The sequence below is a fragment of the Helobdella robusta genome (assembly GCF_000326865.2).
Source record: "Helobdella robusta unplaced genomic scaffold HELROscaffold_46, whole genome shotgun sequence".
In the NCBI taxonomy this organism is placed as follows: Eukaryota; Metazoa; Annelida; class Clitellata; order Rhynchobdellida; family Glossiphoniidae; genus Helobdella; species Helobdella robusta.
Genome location: NW_008705138.1, coordinates 555,064 through 566,724, shown reverse-complemented (window position 1 = coordinate 566,724; position 11,661 = coordinate 555,064). Strand labels below are relative to the sequence as shown.

At 33.0% G+C, this 11,661-nt stretch overlaps 2 protein-coding genes across 2 annotated transcripts; both read left to right on the top strand.

Moving 5' to 3' along the window:
• Positions 1-209: 209 nt before the first annotated feature.
• On the top strand, positions 210-1,847 carry HELRODRAFT_178158 (hypothetical protein; the record flags this gene model as incomplete). Its single annotated transcript, XM_009026294.1, has 3 exons — positions 210-339; positions 873-905; positions 1,588-1,847. 3 exons carry the CDS (start codon positions 210-212, stop codon positions 1,845-1,847), a joined length of 423 nt encoding a protein of 140 aa, XP_009024542.1.
• Positions 1,848-5,335: 3,488 nt separating this feature from the next.
• On the top strand, positions 5,336-10,883 carry HELRODRAFT_178157 (hypothetical protein; the record flags this gene model as incomplete). The annotated part of the gene is made up of 4 exons (XM_009026293.1): positions 5,336-5,384; positions 9,086-9,231; positions 10,047-10,176; positions 10,339-10,883. 4 exons carry the CDS (start codon positions 5,336-5,338, stop codon positions 10,881-10,883), a joined length of 870 nt encoding a protein of 289 aa, XP_009024541.1.
• Positions 10,884-11,661: the final 778 nt, after the last annotated feature.

The following is an 11,661-nucleotide window of genomic DNA, read 5'->3' as shown; positions in this document are numbered from 1 at the left end:
TATGGTGTCAAAAACAACAACACATTTTTTGTTATCAATTGTTGTTGGAGACCAAAAATATCATCCCATCAATGAATCGTTCTTGTCCTGAATATTTTTATCACCAGTAAGAATATCAGCTGCTTTTGAAACAACTGCTTTCAACTAAAATGTGTTTCGTCATATTTCTACCGAAATGATTTTCAGAATTATTTTAAGTTTCGGCAACAATGAAAGTTTACCAAATTCCCAAATCTGAAACAGACGTGAACTCGCTGGACAACGGCAACTACACCTGCGAGGTCAGAGGAGACAACTACACTTTGCTCGGCTCAACTACACACTACGTCTACATCAAATGTTAGTTGACATCATTTCCGAACATTTTAAATTTTGATTTTCGTTCAGTTTTGACAAACATATTTTTTATAATTTCTTCTTTTGCAGTTTTGAGTATTTTTTTTTTATTTTTTTTGTTCAAGTTTCAGTTTTGAATAATGCATAAACTGCCTAAATTTCATTCATGTATACAGCCTGTATTTATTTCTACAATTTTTATATTCACCTGTTGGTTGTTCTTTCATTTTGATGGTAAGATTTGATTCAAGCAGATATTGGTTTCTCCATGTTTTCATCAGTTTATAAACATCCGATTTTTAATGTTTATATTACTTTTTATTTTATTTTACTTAATATAACATTATTTTGACGTCTTTGTTGAATCATATTTTCATCTAAAGTTGTGGTGTTCATACATTTTATATCGTGAAGAAAGATTTAACTCAAACATTATAATGTTAACTGTGATTACAAGCACACCAACTCACACACAGACATATAAGCACAGACATTCTTTCAGATAAACACACACAAACAAACAAACACACACACAGACACACATATATCACGATTGAGAGTTAGAGCAAGTTGGGTGTGGATGAGCAGCAGCGAGCCATGGACGGTGCATGCATTGAATCTCCATTTGAATTCATCAATCACTTTCGTCTTATTGTCTTTTTCTCTAATCAATCAATCAGTCCAGTCCATAGTGATACTTATATAGAGATGTTTCTATAGATAGACACTTTATGTATATCTTAACTATGGCAACAGCATTCATAGGATATGTTGTAGATATATGATAGGTGTATATACATCAATACATATAACTTAAATATATGTGCAGTTTGTTGGAAAACACAGGCCAAAATTAAATATATAGAGTCCTTCTTTTGTTGAAGCTTTTGTTTTAAAAATATACCTCGTTGTTGTTTTTGATAACGCAAAATATGAAGATGACGTCATTGTATTGTTTTTAGTTTCAATTGTAAATTTTTCATAAAAATTATTTTCACATATTTCGTCATTTCAAATAATTTAATCATCATTTGTTCATTCACAATTCTGAAAAAGTATGAAGAGATTGTAAGCTTAGATGAAACAATGAAGCTAAGTGATGATAACTAAACCATGTTGACGCCAATTAGGCTGACGCCAATGTTGATCATTAACTGTTACGATTACAATGATGATGACGACGATAATGATGACGATGACATTAAATGCTAATAAAATTTATTAACTTCAACTTCACTGACCCACAACCAGCTACCGTGAAAACCATCCTACTGGTGTACAACAACGAGCTGAGAAGCAACCAATCGAACATGAAGGTGCACGAGGGCCAGCCGGTGGCCATCAAGTGCATCTCATTTGGTGGCTACCCCGAAACCTACCTGCAGATCATCATTGGCAAACGTGACGTCACAAGTTTTTTTCATCTCAAATCGAGCGTCTCATTACTGGGCAGTGTTGGACTGCGTCAGATCATGCGGAAGGACGAGAGGTGGACTCGAGATTTCGTGTGAGTTCAACTCTTGCTTTGTCGTGTCCTGCATATCTTAAATTTAAAATGACATGGGATGGGATGCATCTCCAACTTTTCTTTCTATCTCTCTCTTTAAATTGATATATATATATATATATATATATATATATATATTCAATTCAAATAATCTTTCATTCAGCAAAGTATTATAAAGAAATACCTCATTAGGAGAGCTGAAGTTTACACTTGTTGGACCTGCGATATAAAAATTTGAACCAAACAATTTGCCAAATATAACAAAAATATTAAGAAGATTAATATAAAGAAAATAAATTTTAAATAATTAATAAACATAAATTAATTTATTAATTTCTAATAAATAAGATTATAAAACTAAATAACATGGCCTAAATTAACATAATTTGACAACAATAAACCTTAATTAAACATTAATGAAAGAAGAAAAATGATTCGTCAAAATCAATTGAAAGACAGATTTCTTAAATATAACAAGGGTGTTTGAGTTTTTTTTATGAATCTGTAATAAGTCTCAAAGTCGACAAAAAACATTGAAAGCTGAATTAATAAAAACGTTTGTACGAGGTTTTAGCGAAATAAAAATCGGTGTTAGGTCTCAAGAATATCACCCGTTCATTGATTTAATGGTTTAATTGATTACGCAAAGAAGAGCAGTAATTTAATTTAAACTGTTTATAAAAAAAAATCATTGATGTGTGTAGATTGTGTAATTGAGGAACTTATCAAGTTGTGGATGAAAGAAACAAATGAATCACATGATGACATTTAAATAAAACAAAATACGAATAAAATATACAAATAAAATACAAATGTGCGCAAATTGAATATTAAAATTTCGTTGATTACTCCGAAAAAAAATTTTTATTTGTATGCAAAACAAACACAAACATACACACATACACACACACAAAAACACCTACAAACACGCATTTTAATGGCGTTTAGTTTTGATTAAAAATATTAATTATGAAAAATCTGCTAAGTTGGATTATTTATGTTAATTCTGTTTTAAAGTAATAATTAAAATTAGTGTTTTGTATTTATCAATTGATATGTGGGTGTGTTTTATTTTTATATGCTGCAAAAATATCATCTCAATAATTTTTAAACTTCTGGAACTTGTATTTAAACATTGCAGAGATAATCATGCTGCCTATAAATAAATCACCAGGCTCACAGTAATTTATGCGTCTCTGCTGCTCTTACCTCCAGCATTTCTTGTCAGCATTTCTTTTTTCTTATTAACATGGTTCTATGATTCCATGATTGCATAATTCCTTCACTGCATCATTACGTTGTTTCATAATTCTAATTAGTTTGGCTGCATCTTCATATACTTCATCATTGGTTTTTTTAAACATGACAATGCTTACCAACTGTTTCTATAGCAGAGTTGCAAAGGTATGCGACCAACCATTAACTCCACGCCTCTGCAAACCTTCGCTTGAATAGGCTGTTTAGTTTCTCATCTAAGTAAAATCATTTTTATTTTTCTTTCACATTTTAATTCACTTGAAAGCCATGATTTTTAAACTATTTGCGCCGAGTATGTTTGCTGCTTTGTTATCTTTCTTGTCTCAGCTCATTCAAAAACTCTGTTGTCAAGCTTATGCATGTTTAACTGATGCGTGTGTGTGACTGTGTGTGTGTGTGATACATTTTAACTCTGTACCACAACAGCAAGAAGGACATTGCTGATAGCGGGAAGAGAAGTTTTCGACAGATAGATAGATATGAGACGAAGGATATGAGCAACGAGGCATGCACCATTTTCTTCGTTACCTTACGTCATAATCTTGATGTATAATTTTCCAATAATTAATATTATTCCAAAAAAAATGGAAATATTTCATTAATTTTTTGCACGTTTGATGGGTCGATCAAACAGTTCAAAGTAAAGTTTGAAGTATGTGGTGTTAGATTTATAGCAATGACTTCCATTCATTAAGCCTTGCTGCCGTTCAGCTGCTCACAAAATATCTTATTATACATTAATCATAATTCCACAGCATCGAATTCCTTCGAAGCAGAACTACGCGGAAACTCTCTGGAGTCTGTTGACGGAATAATGATGGAAACACAGATTGTACATTGTTTGGAGTTGCTGATGAGTTTCTACAGAGAGGAAGAGCGCTGCAGGTGGAGGTCAATGACCTTTCTTAGATCTTGACGTCATCAACATCGGCATCAGCAGAACAATGTTAAAAAAATGGGACATAAATAGGAGCGCTATAAAAATTGCTGTTATAAATCGGGCAGAAATGTTTTTTAACTGAAAAATATCCTACGCCAGAATAAATCTCTCTCTCTCTTTTTTCTCTATTTTCTGCACATATAAATAAAGTTAAAATAAATAAAGAGAGAGAGAGAAGAAAGAGAGAGAGAGAGATTGTATACATTGCATCCTACATGGAATGGCATCGTAAATTTAGGTCTGTGTTTGTTCATGATTATGTATGCATGCCTTGATTGGCAATGATAATTTGAGCCATGCGTACGGGCGATTAATGCTTTAATTTGATATGTCAGGCGATATGAGAGAAGCATCATATCATATTACATTCCATTGAACGCTCTTCGTTTGTTGGTTTGTACGCTCGTTTGCTTGATTGCTTGTTTATTTGTTGGTTTTTTGTTCATTCGTTCGTTCGTTCGTTAGTTTGTTCGTTCTTTCGTTTGTTTGTATGTGTGTTTGTATGTTCATTTGTTTGTTTGTTAGATTGCATGTATGTATGTATGTATGTATGTATGTATGTATGTATGTATGTATGTATGTATGTATGTATGTATGTATGTATGTATGTATGTATGTATGTATGTATGTATGTATGTATGTATGTATGTATGTATGTATGTATGTATGTATATATGTATGTATGTATGCATGCATATATGTTCGATCGTTCGTTTTCTGGTATGTTTGTCATTTTGCTTGTTCATCCAGAGCCAGATGCAGCGTTGAAGGTTGTTGCTCTGTCTGTTTGTGAGTTTGTTTGTCGTTCGGTTTTTGCTACATAGTCCAGCTTGCTCAGTTTTTCGTTCTGTGGTTTACTGCCTCTCTACTCAATAAGTCATTGATGATATGTTTCAAAATATGTATTGACTGTATTGATTGTGTTGACTGTAATTGTTTTTGTTGGCTTAATTAATTATTGAGGTTTAAATTCGGTGTGACTAATGCCAAGCTGTTCTGATTTGATTTTCACTTCTTCATTACTTTTGATCACTTCTCAAATGTTGTAACCAACTTTTTTCATTTTTCTATCCAATGAAAAACAATTTTTCAACTTAGTTTATCGATTTATATTCTTTCAATAATAATTTGCTATAAAATTAATTTGCACTCTATGAGACTTGCTTAAGCAGCATCATGCTGGACGCTGGACATTAAAATGATGAATTCACGTATTTTAAAAATAATAAGTGATCGATTCAACTTGAAGATTCCGAGCGGACGATGATGGATTGAGATTGAAATGCGTTTCCACGATGGCTGGCATGTCCACTCAAGTTCAATACACGCGCCTTGATGTACTATGTGAGTACTTCCATGCTTTCATTTCTTATTTTATATGCATTTATTTTATCAAAGTTATTTTTACGATTGATTTTTTCAACAAAATTGAAACGTTTCATAACTTTGTTGTGTTTTTGAAAAAAGTGGAAAGGGACCGCTAATTTTATACAAACTACATTTGCGTGAAACTACTTGCTCTATTCGATGGTTCGCGAGTTATAGAACAGTAAATTCATTTAAAATGAAAGTCACAAATGAAATGACTGAGACCTGTGTGAAGCAAACTTACAGCAGTCCGTTTGTGGTGAGCGACATCTTGGGAGGACAACATGCCAGCCCACATAAATAAACAACACTTCTCTGCCAGAGCCGACGCAACAAATGTTTTTTTAAGAAAGGTCTCGAGGCGTTCATTCGCTCTACTGTTGTTTTTTTTTGTTGTTAAAAAAATTTTTCAATTTAACAAATGAATAAATAATTGCAGCTCTAGTTGGATTTAATTTAATTCATCGCTCACCAAAACAGCTGCTGTTTGGAATGATGTCTGTTGTGATGCTTCGTGCATCGTCTGTTTTGCGCCTCATAGAGTATTTCAGTAATTTCATTCAGTTTTTAAAATATGCCTTCAAACTAAATTAAAAATTTACAAAAATTGTTCAATACCTACAAACATTTTTGTTTGTTTTTAAATTTTTTATTGCTCCAAAAATAGGTTTTAAGCTAAATATTTTAAACAAATATTTTAAATGGACCAAAGGCTCAATCAATTTGATCGGCATTTATAAAAATATTTCCCTAGAAAAATATTTTGAAGAAATTATAGCACAGTCGTTGATGACTTATTTGAGAATGAGCTGTGACCTCCCACAGCCAGCCAGCCAGCCACCTCCAAACATGCGTTACAATGCGATAAATCATTCAATGAAACGAACACCACTTCCAACTTAGCGATTCTTAGTGACATTATTTAAAACTCTTCGTTTAAACACCGATGACTCTTACTAAATTTACTTACTCAGCCACAAATATCTTGTTAAAAACGATGTTTTCAACTGGTGACAATTTCAAAATATTGTTGATCTGTATTGTAATGAAACACAACGTCATCTAAGCAAGCAACAACTCAACATATATACAAATATTGTTTTGTATAGCAGAGAAACTAAATAAGTTCCGTTTGATCGTTGTTTTGAAATTTTCATTTTAGGTACTTTTTATTGGATGAGCTGAACTACATTTGAGCAATTTAACACCAACAAGTTTAATGTTAATCAACTTTTACGTTTTTAAATTTTCAACCTCCAAAAATAAATATTATCATCACGCTTATTAAAATGGTTCGTTCTGAAAATAAAGTTATTTTTGGATATAAATTTTAAACTTCAATTAATGAACGAAAATATTAGATACGGTTGGCACCCCATTTTGAAATAAAGCCAAAATTTATTAATTGGATTACGATTATACACTGTTGGCTGATTGCAAATTTTAGACCAGATCAAGTCAATCAACTTCATTATTAACACAATGCTCCTTCTTGTGCACTCCGTCACATTTCCAAAACTTTCACCACCCCACCCTCGATTTTATGGTTAATGTTCCCACCACTAATATCTTGCCACCATCATTATGATACTCGTGATGACCACCACCACCAACAAATTTACACGGCCACCACAACATGGCCACAACCGACTGCAGCAGAAGCAGCAACAACATCAAACTTCATCAAATGTCGACTCACGTTGAGATGACTTCATAAGATAATTCATCCCACCCACCGTCATGCATATTCATGAATGGCTTTTTCATCTCTTACATTTTAAACTAATTTTTCAAATATTTTGTTTCCAAACCTTCCGAGATCTTGTGCGGCATAAAATAGAAAAAAAATTGAAATACTTTTTGTTGGCTGCATACATTAACTTATATTGAGCATTATATTAATATTTCGCTGCTGGCAATTTCATTTATATTAATAGCATTATTAATTTGTTATCATTCTTTTAGTTATTTGTTCAGAAATAACAACGACACCCGCACATCGTATGTGAATACACAAAAATCTAAGCATCACACACATTTGCGCTTATGAGGTTCTTTATGAGAGACGCATTATAAATCATCAAATACAATACAATACAACTTAATACAATACAACACAATACAATACAACACAATACAATACAACACAACACAATGCAATACAATACAATACACTAGCAATGGTAAGCAGAGATTTCTTCTCATTTGAACATAGTCACTGCTAGCCATCCCACCATCTGGTCTCTCTAGTTTCTATTAAATATGCCACTGCTGCCACACTGAGATATTTTGTCACAGGTAGCACATGGCTGTAAGCAGGTTTAAAATGACTGCATACTAGTTGAATTTCTTTTTAATACATTCTCCTAAGTGTCCTCTGCGGGATGAGTTGCATCGATTGCAGTTGTTCGTCACTTATAATTGTTGTACAAAATTTAAACGACAATAAAATAACTTTAACTCTTGCAATCAAGTTTAATTAGTTTAATTACTGTTTTAATGAACTTAACTAGCATATAATATTGAGTAACTTTTGTATGAGCCCCGTGCAACACTGCTGCCCCAACAAGCATTTGAGGACTAACCTCATTTGAATGCAAATATGCCAGTTCGTATTTAAGCAAAAGCTTTCGTCCTCTGTCCTGTTGAAACGCGCTCCAAAAACACATTTTCGATCAAAAATATATTTCAGGTATGTATTTACATGTCATTTTATTTGACGTTTTTTGTCCTTTACAATTTAATTGATATTTTTAAAATATTTTTCAATTCGATAATTTTAAGACTTTCTCCATTTACAATCCCTTCAAAGATGATGATTTTATTCCTTATAATAAAGGGGTCAGAAATGATGATGATGATGAAACTCCGATGAAAATGATGACGATGACGATGATGAAGATGGTGATGATGATAAGGATTTAGATGATGATGATGACGATGAACTGATGATGATAATGATGATGAAACTCCTATGATGAGGATGATGAGAATGATGATGATGACGATGAAGATGATGATAACGATGATGATGATGATGATGATAACAGGGCAGCTTATTGAGCAGCATGATGGTCAAAAAAAGATTGATGATGATAACAATGACCATCTGCTCATCCCTCGCTGACTTGCTTCTTCTTCCCATCTTTTAGTTTTTTCATTTTAATAATAGAGTACTACTGAAGTCGTTTTTGTGACTTAAAGATGTCTTCTGTCGTGTTCTATGTATTAAAATATCTGGAGTTGTTCAATAGACTGACTCATTACATGAAATGAACGTTCATTTCTTATTGTAAGAATATCAAAGCGTGAGAGATGTGCGAATTTAACAACTACTATGATCATCATCTTCATCGTTATCATCATCATCATCGTTTGGTCATCATTGTTATCATCATTACCATCATCATCGTTATCATCATCATCATCGTTATCATCATCGTTATCATCAAGAAAATCGCGTTAGCTAGGCAGTTGATACGAAGTTAAATAATGAGTTTGAAACAATAAATTATTTTGCTTGCTTGTGCACCAATATTAGAAATAATCTAGAAAGTCTGAATATCAATTCAGCGCTTAGTAGAATGTTCTTAGTTTACCGTGCACTGGCCCAATGCGGGACGAAAGAAAGATAGCAACGGAACAGTTGATAACGTAAAAGTCAACAACTACGACAGATGCGCCTCGGATATCCTGCTTTGATGTCTCGGCCACCGTCAATGACCTTAACGTGACCTTGAGGTGCAACGTCACATCCAAACCGCGACCCGACTCTTTTGATTGGTTCAAGAAATCAACCAATGAGACGCTGAGTGACAAACATGTGCTTCAAGGAACTTCGGTTTGTTCAGTGATGGATGGATGGAATGGGGCTGACAAAAAGTTGCTGGTTGATTATTTTTTGATTGAGTGGATGGTTGATTGTTGGTTGATTGGTTGAGTGAAAATTGATTGGTCGGTTGACTGTTGAATGGTTGATTGATAGTCAATTGGTTGATTGTTGGTTGATTGATTGAGAACCAGTATTTGGTGGATGCATGCAAAATGATTTATAAGAAGACAAATGTTTGATCAATAAAGTATTTAGCTGGAGAAGGTGAATGATTAGTTTTTCTGTTAGTCAACTGAACAGGAGAGGCGCTTGGTTTTTATTTTTTTCCATTTGTTTCTAATAAAATTTTATAAAAAAATTTAAAAAGAAAATATTGAGAATCTAATTTTTAAACGTTGTGTCTTTCTTTTGTTATCTATCTGAATGAAACATTTAAATCAATGGCGTTCCATTGAAATGAATTAATTTGTTTTTATTCTATGGAGGATAACTAAATAAAATATTAGGATGTAGCTGCAATCATATATAAGCAGAAGAAACCTGCTTTAAGTAGCACAGTAACAGATGCTTTCGGGAAACAAAACTGAGATGTGCAAATGGTTGATAACTGATGAATGATGCTTAAATCTCAAGAAATAAAAGAAAAGATGAATGATCTGTATTGGAAAGAAAAATGGATTGAATGTTTAGGAAACGCTTGGTGTCATTAAAATAACACCATTTAAATATTCTAAAAATGAGTTTTATTTGTATTATTTTTTTAATCAGTAATTAGTTTAATTTGCAACGAAAATTTTTATTGATAGGAGCTTGGAAATGGCTTGTTAGAAAGTTGGTTAATGCTTGAACACCTGGGCGTGGAATCCTTCATGACGTACGAACTGGTGGTCCGCAACGAGGTTGGCCACACGGCAGCCTCTGTCAAGCTCATGCAAAGTACGCTGGCCTCAATATTTCATTCACAATCGTCGGTAACATATTGCAATTTGCAAACAATTAATTCGAGATTTAAAAAATTTTCAAAATAGGAATATAAAATTTTTTATAAAATTTTAGAAATTAGAGCGTAAAAAGCCGTAGAACATTTTCATTGAACAGAATCCTCGGCCCCGGTGCATTACAATCAAGTTTACTCCGACTCCCTGCCGTACAACATCCTAACGAACGACGACGACGTTGATAAGCGCTTGAAGAGCAATCTGATTAATTATAATTACTTCAAAGATGAGACCAACGCCAACAACACAGACAAAACAAGCAATAACGTGACGTTAGCATTTCATAAAAAAGCAATAAAGGCTAAGAAAAGGAATAAAACTAAAAACGGTTCGCAAGAGGGCAACTCGAGCAAGATCGTACAATACGACTTTGTGAGTTCGAACAACAACAGAACGATCACCGAGAATAAGAAGAGCAACCGCAACATCGTTTCCAACATGAAAGCAGCGCTTCATCAACTGAAACACGATTCGCAAGATCGGCGACCGCAGCTACCGGCACCAAACAGACAGCGTCACTATCATAAATACGCCTGGTCGTCATCGCCCGACATCCGCCGGCATCATGCCCGTAATAAATACTGCTTACACTCTCTCTTCATGTTACTTCTTTTCATTGTGGCGTACTTTTATTGTAGGTTTTAAGATATCTCGTTCTTTTGTTCTGTGAGCAAGTGTTTGCTAGTTTTGTAAAATATGTATTTTGTATATAAGTATATTTATATGTGAATAATATTTGTGATAACAATCAATCGATAACATTAGCCAAACAATGCGTGAACATTTTTTTGCATTCAACGTTCATTCAATATTTTGAACAAATTATCGATATTAAATTTCAACTAAAACTTACAAATGACAGTAACAAAAACTCTTGAAAACATTTTGGCAAACTTACGATTGACGTAACAGTGGATGATGCTTAGACCGATAAAATCTAACCAACAGCACTTGTGCTCGCCAACATCTTAACATTCTGAATTTAAAAAAGATATGGTATCTAAATACAGTTCGAAACAAACAATCATTACGATTATTTTTATATTTTGATCGCTTGACAATATTTTATCAAAAAAAAGCTATATCAAATAATTTGTTGTCGTCCAAACCAATGCACGCTACGCTTCATGGTCCTTTCGATCTATTTCTAACTTCTTCTTTTCTCGGAATCGTCAAGAAATTTTTCTGGTTTCAGTTTTTGAACATAATTTCAAAAATGGGAACAACATTTAAATTAAGAATTATAGAGGTGAAACATCTGAGGCAACAAATTTAAAAACTGGATAGTGCTGAAATAATTTGCTCTATTTACATATTTGATTCTTTATCTTCAAACGAATTTTAAAAAATCTTATACCACTAAAGTACAAACAGCATTTCTTGATTTTTAGTGAACACATTTAATTAATATTATTATTGTTAA